General features: G+C 43.3%; 1 protein-coding gene across 2 annotated transcripts in view; it reads right to left on the reverse strand.

The window, feature by feature from the left end:
• LOC112232149 (SH3 and multiple ankyrin repeat domains protein 2-like) overlaps positions 1-14,994 on the reverse strand; it is a 248,759-nt gene that overhangs the window by 158,520 nt on the left and 75,245 nt on the right. For both annotated transcript variants that reach the window (XM_042330747.1, XM_042330746.1), the window contains exon 2: positions 5,074-5,301. In XM_042330747.1, coding sequence (XP_042186681.1) covers positions 5,074-5,277 — 204 coding nt within the window. In that variant the 5' untranslated portion in view covers positions 5,278-5,301. The remainder of the gene's footprint in view (positions 1-5,073; positions 5,302-14,994) is intronic.

Consider the following 14,994-nt stretch of genomic DNA (forward strand, 5'->3'; position numbering starts at 1 on the left):
TCAGGGCCGTCGAGGTGTCTGCTTGGGGGGGATGTACACGACTGTGATTATAATCGAAGAGAAGTCTCTTGGTAGATAATGTGGTCTACAACTATCCCAAGGGAGTCATAACCGTTCCATATTTCAACAACATGTTTCCCATTTATAGGAGTGAGCAGAGAGATAGAGAGAAAGATAAAGGGGAGAGACAGAGGAAGAAAGGGAGAAAAAGAAACAGTTAAGATTACAAAGAGAAACAGAGAGAGATGGACATACTGTATAAGCAAGAGAGTGTTGAGTAGTGGAGGGACAGAAAAACAGTTGTTCATTGTAGGTGTTCCCTCCCTACCTCCCTCCCTCCAATTCAAAAGGACTTTATTGGCGTGGGAAACATGTGTTTACATTGCCAAAGCAAGTGAAATTAACAATTAGCAAAAGTGAGAAGACACAAAACATTAACAAAAACATATTAGAATTAACAATAATTTGTGTCGAGGCACAGATCTGGGGAAGGGTGACAAACTATTTCTGCAACAGTCCCCAAGAACACAGTGGCCGCCATCATTCTTAAATGGAAGAAGTTTGGAACCACTAAGACTCCTCCTAGAGCTGGGCGCCCAGCCAAACTGAGCAATCGGGGTTGAAGGGCCTTGGTCAGGAAGGTGACCAAGAACCTGATGGTCACTCTGACAGAGCTCCAGAGTTCCTCTGTGGAGATGGGAGAACCTTCCAGAAGGACAACCATCTCTGCAGCACTCCACCAATCAGGCCTTTATAGTAGAGTGGCCAGATGGGAGCCACTCCTCAGTAGAAGGCACACGACAGACCATTTGGAGTTTGCCAAAAGGCACCTAACGCACACTCAGACCATGATAAAAAAAGAATCTCTGGTCTTTAAGAAACCAAAATTGAACTCTTTGGCCTGAATGCCAAGCGTCATGTCTGGAGGAAACCATGCACCATCCCTATGGTGAAGCATGGTGGTGGCAGCATCATGCTGTGGGGATGTTTTTCAGAGGCTGGGACTGGGAGACCAGTCAGGATCGAGGAAATGATGAACGGAGCAAATCGCAGAGAGATCCTTGATGAAACCCTGCTTCAGAACACCCAGGACCTCAGACTGGGGCAAAGGTTCACCTTTCAGCAGGACAACAACCCTAAGCACCTTGCCAAGACAACACAGGAGTTGCTTTGGGACAAGTCTCTGAATGTCCTTGAGTGGCCCAGCCAGAGCCCGGACTTGAACCCGATCGAACATCTCTGGAGAGACCTGAAATTAGCTGTGCAGTGACACTCCCCATCCAACTTGACATAGTTGAACCTCTCTTGGGTATTGGGCAGTATTTTCAAGTCCGGATGAAAAGTGTGCCCAAAGTAAACTGCCAGTTACTCAGGCCCAGAAGCTAGGATATGCATATAATTGGTAGATTTGGATAGAAAACACTATACAGTTTCTAAAACTGTTTAGATAATGTCTGTGAGTATAACTGATATGGCAGGCGAAACCCCAAGGACAAACCACCCCCCCCCAAGAAAATTCAGCATACCACTATTTTCAATGGCTGTCACTTTTATTATAAGGCGAAGTCCTCCCAGAGTTACTAGGGTTTCCACTAGATGTCAACAGTCCTTAGAAAGAGTTTCAGTCTGGTTTTTGGAAAAATGAGCCAGAAATTGTAGTTTTTCAAGGTTGCTCCCATTTTGTCTGTAGTGTTTCCAAGCGCGTGAGTGAGAGCGCATTCTTTGGTATTTTTCTCCGGTAAAGTCAATAACGATTCTCTGTCTTACATTTTATAGTTTTTTTTACGTATTAGGGTACCTAAGGTTTGATTATAAACATTGTTTGACTTGTTTGGAAAAGTTTATTAGTAACGTTTGGGATTAATTTTGTATGCATTTTGATGGAGGGAAACTGGGTGGATTATTGACTGAAGCGCGACAGCTAAACTGAGTTTTTATGGATATAAAAAAGGACATTATTGAACAAAAGGGCCATTTGTGATGTAACTGGGACCTTTTGGAGTGCCAACAGAAGAAGATCATCAAAGGCATTTATTATATTGCTATTTCTGACTTTCGTGTCGCACCTGCCTGGTTGAAATATATTTTTTATGGTTTTGAGTGCGGGGCACTGTCCTCAGATAATTGCATGGTGTGCTTTCGCCATAAAGCCTTTTTGAAATCTGACACAGCGGCTGGATTAACAAGAAGTTACGATTTATTTTGATGTATTAAATTTGTGATTTATGAAAGTTAAATATTTATAATTCTGTAGTTTGAATTTCGCGCTCTGCAATTTCACCGGATGTTGGGCAGGTGGGACGGGAGGATCTGCAGAGAAGAATGGGAAAAACTCCCCAAATTACAGGTGTGCCAAGCTTGTAGCGTCATACCCAAGAAGACTTGAGGCTGTAATTGCTACCAAAGGTGCTTCAACAATGTACTCAGTGAAGGGTCTGAATACTTGCGTAAATGTGATAGTTTTTTATTTTTAATACATTTGCAAAAAAATGTAAAAACCTGTTTTTGCTTCGTCATTATGGGATATTGTGTGTAGATTGATGAGGGCTGAGGGGACTGTTCTCTGTGATAATCTCTCTGTAGGTGAGGGCTTTGTGGTGGTCACTTTTATTATAAGGCGAAGTCCTCCCAGATTGCAGTTACTAGGGTTTCCACGAGATGTCAACAGGTTTTTACACCACCTAAAAGGGCATCGCTTCCTTTTAGGTGGTTGTAGAATTTAACAGCTCTTTTCTGGATAACTAGCAGGTATAGTCCCAATTATATGCATTATTTGGGGTTTTGCGTTGTACACAAATAATATTTTGCAGGATTCTGCATGAAGTCTCAATTGGGAGTTTGTCCCAGAACTTGGTTGGTTCTATAGCTGACTGAAATATTTTTAGCCAGATCCTAATTGGGATGTCGAGTTTTATGTTTCTTTTGATGGCGTAGAAGGCCCTTCTTGCCTTGTCTCTTAGAGCGTCCACAGTCTCGGGGAAGTTACCTGTGGTGTTTAGGTGTTTAGCCCGAGGTATGTACAGTTCTTTGTGTGCTCTAGAGCAACGGTGCCTTATTTGGAACACCATTATTCACTGCCAGGGCCCAAGTCTGACTGAATCTGTGGTGAAGATATAGGTGCTGCCATAGCTGTGGGAAATAGGGGTGTTGAGGGTGCTGCAGCACCCCCTTTAAAATCGAATTTAAAAAAACAATATATATACCATTTTTGGGCCTCTGCTGGTATTAGCGAACCGACACAGACTACCGTAGCACGGACAAAGATTTTTTTCAGCATCTCCACTTTGGAGAGGTAGTTGAATAATTAATAACAGTATCTTGCAGGAAAGGTAGTTGTATTTTTAAGACTGTATCTTGCAGGATTAAATTGTTGAAATTGTAAGAGTTGTTGCCCTGTCCCTTTCTCTGTGATTGTCATTCTGATGGAATCCATAAATAAAAAAATCCTGTCCTCAAACATTTATATCAAAAGGTACTTACTTAATTATAGGCAAAGACAAAAAACATCCACTGAAAATTAAATATTTTTCTTGATCAAATAACATGGAAAACAACCACTTTTTGTGCAGTGTTAATTTAACATACTTACATATCACTTAATTGAAATGCACACTACAGTTCAAAAGTTTGGGGTCACTTAGAAATGTCCTTGTTTTTGAAAGAAAAGCACATTTTTTGTCCATTAAAATAACATCAAATTGATCTGAAATACAGTGTAGACATTGTTAATGTTGTAAATGACTGTTGTAGCTGGAAACGGCTGATTTTTTCATGGAATATCTACATAGGCGTACAGAGGCCCATTATCAGCAACCATCACTCCTGTGTTCCAATGGCACGTTGTGTTAGCTAATCCAAGTTTATCATTTTAAAAGGCTAATTGATCATTAGAAAACCCTTTTGCATTTATGTTAGCACAGCTGAAAACTATTGTTCTGATTAAAGAAGCAATAAAACTGTCCGTCTTTAGACTATTTGAGTATCTGGAGCATCAACATTTGTGGGTTCGATTACAGGCTCAAAATGGCCAGAAACAAAGCACTTTCTTCTGAAACTCGTCACTCTATACTTGTTCTCAGAAAGGAAGGCTATTCCATGCAAGAAATTGCCAAGAAACTGAAGATCTCGTACAACGCTGTGTACTACTCCCTTCACAGAACAGCACAAACTGTCTTTAACCAGAATAGAAAGAGGAGTGGGAGGCCCCGGTGCACAACTGAGCAAGAGGACAAGTACATTAGAGTGTCTATTTTGAGAAATAGAAGCCTCACAAGTCAGGCAGCTTCATTAAATAGTACCAGCAAAACACCAGTCTCAACGTCAACAGTGAAGAGGCGACTCCAGGATGCTGGCCTTCAAGGCAGAGTTGCAAACTCTGGACAGACTGGACAGATGCCTCACAAGTCCCGCAAAACACCAGTCTCCGCATCAACAGTGAAGAGGCGACGCTGGGATGCTACACCAGGCACGGTCAATCAATCCCAGCTCAAGTATTTGAAAATATTTAAAATAATATTTGAAGCCAGGTCTGGTAATAAGAGAGGAATGCAGAGTGACATACATGTCCCCATACATTTGCGAGATACAACGCCCATACAACGCCCACAGATTGTTAACACAGCGTGTGTTCTCCGACAGGCGAAATGATGCAACACAGCCAGGAAAATGGATGGCCAGAGCTGGCTTAAATCAAAGTTATTATACTAAAGTGAAATGAGAGAAAGAGAGGATGTTAGCATGTGTAATCTAAGACTTCATCATTTTAATTTATTTTACAAGCCAGACATTCAAAAGCTATGATTCGGTCTATGGGTCTAGGAGTAAACAGTTCTATCCTTTAAAAAGAAAAATGGGTGAAAAAACCCTCCAAAGGTAACCCATAAGTTGGCACATCAAACAATGATGTTTGATCTTTCTGGCTCATACAAACAGCAAGCAAGCAAGCAAGCACACACACACACACACACACACACACACACACACACACACACACACACACACACACACACACACACACACACACACACACACAACACACACACACAACAAACACAAATACAAATACACACTCACTGTCTGCTGCAGGTCAGGGATGACGATGCGGACGACCAGGGAGTGAGTGTGTATGTCGTCCATGTGTCTGGGGGCCGGCTCGGCGGTGGCTCTTATGGTCTCGTAGATGGTCTCCTCATGGGAGCTGTCAGAGGCGGAGTCCTCTGAGTAGTCAGAACAACTCTGGGCCATCTCATCCTCACTGGACGTGGGACTCCGGGGCATAGTCAGTAGGCCGGACGAATTCAGCTATGGAGGAGTAGAAAACTATGAGTAAACAACTTAGAACAAACTATTTTGAGACAAATCCTAAATTCCACTTGTCAAATTTTCACTTAGTCTTGCTCCCATTTATATGAATGGATGACTAAGTGAAAATCCGACGTTAGAATTCACCCCTTGTAGAAGATAAGCTCTAATAATCATCTATGAAGCAATAGTTGAAGTCGGAAGTTAACATACACTTAGGTTGGAATCATTAAAACACTCCACAAATTTCTTCTTAACAAACTATAGTTTTGCCAAGTCGGTAAGGACATCTACTCTGTGCATGACACAAGTCATTTTTCCAACAATTGTTTGCAGACAGATCACTTCACTGTATCATTCCAGTGTGTCAGAAGTTCACATACACTAAGTTGACTGTGCCTTTAAACAGCTTGGAAAATTCCAGAAAATGATGTCATGGCTTTAGAAACTTCTGATAGCCTAATTGACATAATCTGTGTCAATTGGAGGTGTATCTGTGGATGTATTTCAAGGTCTACCTTCAAACTCAGTGCCTCTTTGATTGACATGCGAAAAATCAAAAGAAATCAGCCAAGACCTCAGAAAAAAATTGTAGACCTCCACAAGTCTGTTTCAATTTCCAAACGCATGAATGTACCACGTTCATCTGTACAAACAATAATACTCAAGTATAAACACGATGGGACCACGCAGACGTCATACCGCTCAGGAAGGAGAGACGAACATACATTGGTGCGAAAAGTGCAATTCAATCCCAGAACAACAGCAAAGGACCTTGTGAAGATGCTGGAGGAAACAGGTACAAAAGCATCTATATCCACAGTAAAACAAGTCCTATATCGACATAACCTGAAAGGCCGCTCAGCAAGGAAGAAGCAAATGCTCCAAAACCGCCATAAAAAAGCCAGACTGCGGTTTGCATCTGCACATGGGGACAAAGATCGTACTTTTTGAAGAAACATCCTCTAGTCTGATAAAACAAAAATAGAACTGTTTGGCCATAATGACCATCGTTATGTTTGGAGGAAAAAGGGGGAGGCTTGCAAGCCGAAGAACACCATCCCAACCGTGAAGTACGGGGGTGGCAGCATCATATTGTGTTCGTGCTTTGTTGCAGGAGGGACTGGTGCACTTCACAAAATAGATGACGTCATGAGGAACGAAAATTATGTGGATATATTGAAGCAACATCTCAAGACATCAGTCAGGAAGTTAAAGCTTGGTTGCAAATGGGTCTTCCAAATGGACAATGACCCCAAGCATACTTCCAAAGTTGTGGCAAAATGGCTTAAGGACAACAAAGTCAAGGTATTGAGTGGCCATCACAAAGCCCTGACCTCAATCCTACAGAACATTTGTGGGCAGAACTGAAAAAGCATGTGTGAGCAAGAGGCCTACAAACCTGACTTAGTTACACCAGCTCTGTCAGGAGGAATGGGCCAAAATTCACCCAACTTATTGTGGGAAGCTTGTGGAAGTCTGCCTGAAACGTTTGACCCAAGTTAAACAATTTAAATGCAATGCTACCAAATATTAATTGAGTTTATGTAAACTTCTGACCCACTGGGAATGTGATGAAAGTAATAAAAGCTGAAATAAATCATTCTCTCTACTATTATTCTAACATTTCATATTCTTAAAATAAAGTGGTGATCCTAACTGACCTAAGACAGGGAATTTTTACTGGGATTAAATGTCAGAAATTGTGAAAACTGAGTTTAAATTTACTTGGCTAAGGTGTATGTAAACTTCCGACTTCATCTGTATATAGTCATGTTCATGATGTGCTTATAAATGCTCATTGCATGTATATAGTTAATGTACAGAAAATAGAGATTATACTGTAGACTGGGCTGATTGTACTTTTCTCTCACTTTAATGTGGTTTAGTACACATATGATTCAGACAGTCAAGATTCAGATTCAGGGCAGTTCTATATTAGGCTACTGGGCAGATTGTACAATTCTCTCAGGTGAAAGTGGCCTAATAACAAAAATGACTTGACATACATAAACAATGGCTAGTCAACCTTTCAGAAAATTACCATAGTAAGATTATACAATACATTACATTTTCTGTTACAGTACAAGCAAGCGAAAGACAAAGACATCATGGGATATCTCATTCAACATGGCACTGTAGGTTAAAAAAGCAATGGTATGTGAACTATGAAAATATGTCTCTATCCTCTCAATAAATGCTTTTTGACAGTTGCAGGGCACAATTGTTATCTGTGTTCGTGAAGGATTGATATGAGGGCATTAGGCTGTGTTTAGACAGGCAGCCCAATTGTGATCTTTTTTCCACTAATTGGTATTTTGACCAATCACATCAGATCGTTTCACATCAGAACTTTATCAGAACTGATCTGATTCGTCAAAAGATCAATTAGTGAAAATAAGATCACAGTGTGACACACTCCTCATCAACCCTCCACAACCCTTTCTATTCCGTTTCTCATTTCAATGAAATAGGAGACAAGTGCTTAGCCCTGATTGAGGAATCTCTTCACTCTTCACTCTCGAAACCAATAAAACATTGCTGTAACATTGTCTGAAGGTGGTATGGATGGAATCAGACAGGCAAACATAATCTTTCCATGGGCAACATCTGTGACATCTAAGACGTTCATCCATCATAATGATGACTTCAAATCTTTTTTATTTGTGTTGATATTGTCCAGATATGAGACGCTATCAAAGAAATTGGTACAATATAGCTTTAGGCACCAGTTTGATAGCTGGCATTTTCAGTCTTTGTATAACACTTCACCAACGAGAGTTGTGGATAGATGGAGTAGAGCTATGGACCAAGTTGCATGTTCGAGTCGCGTCGCGGACAATTGTAGCATTTTATCTTACCCTACCCCATTTTCTATGCTTAACCTAATTGTCCTAACCTCTACGTTAATTATCCTAACCTGCTACTTTTGTTCTCCTAACCTGCTACAGTATGTAAGTCATCACTGTCCATAGCTGCACTCCATCTAGCCAAAACCACAAAAGAGGGATCTTTCTCACATTTTCTTTCTCAGTCACTCCCTCTCTCTCTTTTGCTTTTTCTCTTGCCACGACACACATCCCATATGACTTAGATTGGCAGGAAATAAGTGGACAATTTGACCTGTCAGTGACACATTTTTTCTACTGCTCAATGGTTTAGCACAAACACTGTCTTGTACACACAGGCACACAGTTTTAGGTTTCCAGGAAATGAACCAGTCTGGCCTAATACTCCACTCAGTGTAACCATTGACCCTATGGTCATTATATTACAGATCATTATTATTTTTATCTCATTAACCTTAATAAAACAAATGACACAGTCACTCCCTCACTCACTCAAGACATCAAATGCATTGCAATAATCACCAAAGAAAATAGAAAATAGATTGTTATTCCCTATTTTCTTTGGTGATTGTTGTAATGCGTTTGACATCTTGAGTGAGTGAGTGAGTGAGTGAGTGAGTGAGTGAGTGAGTGAGTGAGTGAGTGACTGTGTCATTTATAATTCCTGATCTCCAATGGTAATCAGCACTCACAGTTTAAACACTGACTGAAAAATAAAACAAATAAACCGTAAAGCCCTTTCTTTAAGTCCCCTTTAATCTTGTGATGCAGAAAGGAAGATAATGAAATCATTCAATTAGCATGTGAATGTTAATACTGTGTGGCGGATACTAGCTTTTGGAGGTGATCTAAAAGATCAGTGTCATTGAGTTCTTCTTGTAGAGTACTTCTTTGGCACTGGTGAGAGTTCTAATGTAGTATTGACTGAATTAAAATCAGTTTCAGTTTCACTGCGATCAACTTGAACTTTTCTCTGTTCAATTTACCTGATTCTGGATCAGTAGCCTGTAATTGTTAGCTATCTCCTTTTTAGGACATGATTCAATATAATATAATATAATATAATATAATATAATATAATATGGGGCGGCAGGTGATTAAAAGCATTAGGCCAGTAATCGAAAGGTTGCTGGTACGAATCCCAAAGCCAACTATGTTAAAAACCTGTCAATGTGCCCTCGAGCAAGGCATTTAACCCAAATTGCTCCTGTAAGTCACTCTTTAACCATGTGGTTGTGTGCAGAGGTAAAGGGGGAAAAATATTAATTTGCTTCTAACAGAAACATACTGTTGTACAAGTGTCTTTGGTCAGAGCCCAAGCCCAGACAAGCCCAGTCCCCTATGAGCCTGTGGTTGTTAAAATAAACCCAGCTATTTCCTTCACTGTGTCCCTATTACAGATGGTGTTACTATATTGACCAGATGCTTGGCAATAACACAGCATACATGAACAAGTAATTATGACTGTGTTATTCAATGATGACTAGCACAACAATGGATACAAGTAGTGTACGCATCCGATTACCAGTACATTAGTCTAGTCACAGATCTGTTTGTCTGTCTTGCAAACTCCTTTATGTTAATCTATTCTAAGTATATAACAATGGTTATTCTGAGATTAAGTCAAATAAAACTCTATGTTTCTTTGGGAGGGAAAATACCCACATATCACTTAGAGTATAGATGTTTGAAAATCCAGGGAGAAAGAGCAACGTTTCGCTAACCTTCAAAAATCTTTCCTCTCGGGGGGCCACTAGAGGTGCAATGTGCGACTGACGTGTTTTCCGTTAGCTCTCGCTTTATTCTTTAAAATGTATGTACAATTTGCAGTAAAACCATATTCATGGTGTACTGGGCAATACGCATTACCCTCTGCAGTGTCTTGTGGTCGAATGCCTAGCAGTTGCCATACCAAACGGTGATGCAGCCAGTCAAGATGCTCTCAGGGGTGCAGCTGTAGAAGTTTTTGAGGATCTGATGGCTCATGCCTAATCTTTTCAGCCTACTGAGGTGGAAGAGGCGTTGTCATGCCCTCTTCACGACTGTGTTGGTGTGTTTGGACCATGATTGTTCCTTAGTGATGTGGACACAGAAGGACTTGAAGCTCTCAATCCGCCCCATTACACCCCTGTTGATGTGAATGGGGGGTATTTGGCCCTCTGTTTCCTGTAGTCCACAATAATCTCATTTGTCTTGCTCGTGTTGAGGGAGAGGTTGTTGTCATGGCACCACACTGCCAGGTCTCTGACCTTCTCCCCGTAGGCTGTCTCATCGTCATCAGTGATCAGGCCTACCACCATTATGTCATCGTAAAACGTAATGATGGTGTTGGAGTCGTATGCGGCCACGCAGTCGTGTGTGAACAGGGAGTACAGGAGGGGACTGAGCACGCACCCCTGAGGGGACCCCGTGTTGAGGGTCAGAGTGGCGGATATGTTGTTGCCTACCCTCACCACCTGGGGGCGGCCCATCCATGACATAATGCATGTCCTTAATGCCGAGAAGCATAGTATATTACAGTTTTAAATGTGCCGAGGCTACATTGTTTTTGTTTGTTCTTTACTTCAACGTTGTACATTTTGAACGTTATTTATACCCAGCAAACTTTCAAAGTTGCACAGAAATGATTTTGGCTGTACGTTGAGACAACATCCAACAAGTTCAATTTTGGTCATTTTACTGGAGAGTGAATTATTTAGCTCTAATGTTGTCATGTTTCTTTTCCATTCTTTTCCCAAGTATCTTACATTATTAGTCTGAGACAAGTTATCCTGTGGGTTTTGGGGATTCATTGCTTTTTCACTCTGTGCTCTAATGACAGGGGTGTGTAACGGGGGTGCTCAGGGTGGATGATATAATACCATCAAGTTGTAGCGGTATTGTTAGAGAGGAGTAAAGATAAAGATTTTGTTTGGGAACCAGTCAGGTATTAACCCTTCCGAAAGGAAAAGAGTAGGATAGATAGAGTACCACCACCACACACACACACATCAGCAGAAGAGACTGCATAGAGTGTAGCCTGTTTGCCAGATAGCCAGTCACACCCTGATCTGTTTCACCTGTATTTGTGATTGTCTCCACCCCCCTCCAGGTGTCACCCATCTTCCCCATTATCCCCTGTGTATTTATACCTGTGTTCTCTGTTTGTCTGTTGCCAGTTTGTCTTGTTTGTCAAGTCAACCAGCGTTATTCGTATCAGCTCCTGCTTTTCCCCAGTCTCTCTTTTCTCATCCTCCTGGTTTTGACCGTTCCCTGTCCTGACCCTGAGCCCACCCGCCTGTCCAATCTGCCTGCCCCTGGCCCTGGCCCTGAGCCTGCCTGACGTCCTGTACTTTTGCCCATTTCCTGAGGTTCGCCAACTTCTATTGACGCTTCATTCGTGGTTACAGCGCCATGGCTTCCCCCCTGTCAGCACTCACTTCTCCCAAGGTTCAGTTCATGTGGTTGCCTGCTGCTGACAGGGCGTCCCGGGACCTCAAACACCGCCTCACCACTGCTCCCATCCTGGTTCATCCTGACCCTTCCCGTCAGTTCGTGGTGGAGGCTGATTCATCACATGTAGGAGTGGGGGCGGTCCTGTCCCAGCGTTCTGCCCTGGACCTGAAGCTACATACCTGTGCCTTCTTCTCCCATCGCTTCAATGCCACGGAGAAAAACTACGATGTGGGAAATTGTGAGCTTCTCACCGTGAAGATGGCGTTGGAGGAATGGAGGCGCTAGCTGGAAGGGGCGGAACAACCGTTTATTGTATGGACCGACCACATAAATCTGGAGTATCTCCGCACTGCCAAATGCCTCAACTCCAGGCAAGCTAGATGGGCCCTGCTGTTCACACGGTTCAATCTCTCCCTCTTATATCGGCCGGGATCCAAGAATGTCAAGTCGGATGCACTGTCTCGCATTATAGACTCACGGCTATTACCCCGGAGCCAGAGACCACTCTTCCCACCTCGTGCCTGGCAACGACACTCAGATGTTGTATAGGGAAACAGGTCCGGGAGTCATAGCGTTCCCAGCCGAACCCCAGGGGTTCCTGATAGATGGATGTTTGTGCCTGATGCGGTCCGCTCCGCGGTCCTGGAGTGGGCCCACTCCTCCAGACTAGCCTGCTGCCCGGATTCGCGCCGGCATTTGTGCAACAACGCTTTTGGTGGCCCACCATGGTTCCTGACGTCTCCGCATTTGTTGCCGCTTGCCCAGTGTGTTCTCACAACAAGACTTCTCGGCAAGCTCCGGCTGGCCTTCTGCAATCTCTCCATGTTACTCACCTTCCCTGGTCCCACATATCCCTGGATTTCGTCATGGGTCTCGCCCCGAATGAGGGCAACACTGCCATCCTGACTGTGGTCAACCGGTGTTCCAAGGCCGCCCACTTAATTCCTCTCCCCAAACTACACTCGACCAAGGAGACAGCCCAGCTCATGGCGCAGCACGTTTTCCGTATCCATGGACTGCCCGTGGACAAGGACTCCGACCGGGGCCCTCAGTTCTTGTCCCGGTTCTGGAAGGCATTCTGCACCCTCATTGGGTCATTGGCGAGCCTGTCTTCTGGATTCCACCCTCAATCTAATGGCCAGTCGGAGTGAGCCAACCAGGACCTTGAGACAACTCTTTGCTGCCTGGTCTCCGCCAAACCCACCATCTAGAGCCAGCAGCTGGTGTGGGTGGATTACGCACGCAACACCGTTCCCTGCTCTGCCAAGGGCCTATCGCCTATCATCTGGCAGGGCAATAATAGTCCAGCGACACTGAACATCAATAGGAAGCACATCAAAATATAAGAAAGTCTGCTGCAGTGTAAAGCACTGGAACGATAGAGGGAAGGGAGAGAGGGGGTCTTAGCTGTTGACTTCAAGCTTGCAGTTGCACAGTCTTGTCTGATGGTTTGTTGCTTTGCATATCAAAGCTTCGCAACAATGTTGCTACTAATCCATGCGATCAATAACCGGTGCGCTCCCAAAAGATAACAACCACGACCTAGAGCTAGAACACTTAACACTTAACCTAGAACACTTAAACACGCTGAAAATTAACAAGACTTTATTCAGTGTACGAGATACGGGAAGTCTCATATCCCGGGTGGACGTACATGTTCATATCCCAGATTGTATTCATGGTTGCACCATTATTGATATGTGTGCTCAAGGTTATTGATGTGTGTGTAGTATCTGAAGACGTTTAGATGATAATTCATGCTGTTGAATGTTAATTGAAAAGGATGTGAAAAGGGCTTCTTCCCATTGGTCAGATGCATGATAGGTATTGGTCATTTCTGTGTTTGAGAGACAGATAGGGCCAAGACAGGGTAATGTGGGGTTAGTAATGTCTTTTAGGTAAATTATTACCTGGTATTTCGTCTTCAGATGAAACACAAACAACTGAGGACAGATGAATTTGACTTAATAAGTGCTTCATCACCCGGCAGTCCCGTTCTGTGGGCTTGTCTGGCCAACCACTTTGCGGCTGAGCAGTTGTTTCTCCTAGACGTTTGCATTACACAATAACAGCACCTATAGTTGTCCGCTCTATTTGACGAACTGACTTGTATTGTTACATTCTCCTCTTCGGACAACCTACAAGCCTCGGCCAGTGCATGTAACTCTGCCCCCTGGGCTGACACAGAGGCTGACATTGGGCCAGTCTTCACTACTCTGCCATCACACACAGCGTAACCCGTAACTCTCTTCCCTTCTGTGGTCATGTAACTAGAGCCATCTGTATACAATACTTTTCCCGATTCTAATGCTGTCTCTTGCAAATTAGACCTAGGTTTTGGAGTGCAGTAAGTAGTACAGTGTGTGGTCCTGACCAACGCCGTCCCAACACCCCCGCCTGGTGAATCTTGATGTACACTTGATCTCCAGGAGTCAGCCTGTGCTCTCTGTTATCTCCTGGCGCCTGTTCCTTGTGTGCAGCTTTCACCTGGGAATATACACACTGCAACGCATGGGTCATTTGCTGACAATATGACAACATAGATTCTCCCATTATTGCCAAATCACTAATTTGTGACATGTGGATAACAGCCCCTGGAACCCTCATCGGTCTACCAGTCACCACTTCGTGTGGCGTGAGTCCAGTAGTGGCGTAAGTTGACGCCCTCATTGACATCAGTACCACGGGTAAATTCATAACCCAGTCCTTCCCTTTGGTACCTGAAGTCTTGGCCAATTTCTCCTTAATCGAACGATTCTGACGCTCTGTAAATCCATGCCGCTTGCGGCCTATATGGACAATGAAAAGCATGGGAGATTCCCAAAGCTGCTTGTAGCACTTTAGGAGTGAAATGCGTTCCTTGATCGGAATCTAATGTCCCAAATAAGACAAATTCTCGGTATCACTTCCCTCATCCAAGTTTGTGCCACATTGTTCGCTGATGCTGTGGAAGTTACAAATACTTCCGTTCTTCTTGAAAATCTGCCCACAACCACCAATGCATGGGTCTTCCCCCTGCTTCGAGGGAGTGGCCCTATAAAATCAATCTGCAATGATGTGAATGGTCCTTCCGGCAAGGGTTGCTGTCGGGCAGGAGTAGGCATTGTTGGTGCAATATTATGTTGGGCACATATCACACATCTTTTAACCCAGTCCTGAAATGTTCCTAACACGCCCTTTCCCCACCATGTCGTCTTGAACTGAGAATACATATTCACAGCCGAATTATGATACATTTCAGAAAGAGTAACATGTGTCCCACTTGGCGCCACGGGGCTTCCAGTGGTAGGGTTATACCATAACCCTTCACGGTCTACTTGGCATCCCTGCTCTAACCACACCCATATTTCTTTCTTGTTAGTTTGCTGCTGTAAATCTTTTAGTCTCACAATCCCAGCATTCGTATTCA

The sequence above is a fragment of the Oncorhynchus tshawytscha genome, linkage group LG12 (assembly GCF_018296145.1).
Source record: "Oncorhynchus tshawytscha isolate Ot180627B linkage group LG12, Otsh_v2.0, whole genome shotgun sequence".
In the NCBI taxonomy this organism is placed as follows: domain Eukaryota; kingdom Metazoa; phylum Chordata; class Actinopteri; order Salmoniformes; family Salmonidae; genus Oncorhynchus; species Oncorhynchus tshawytscha.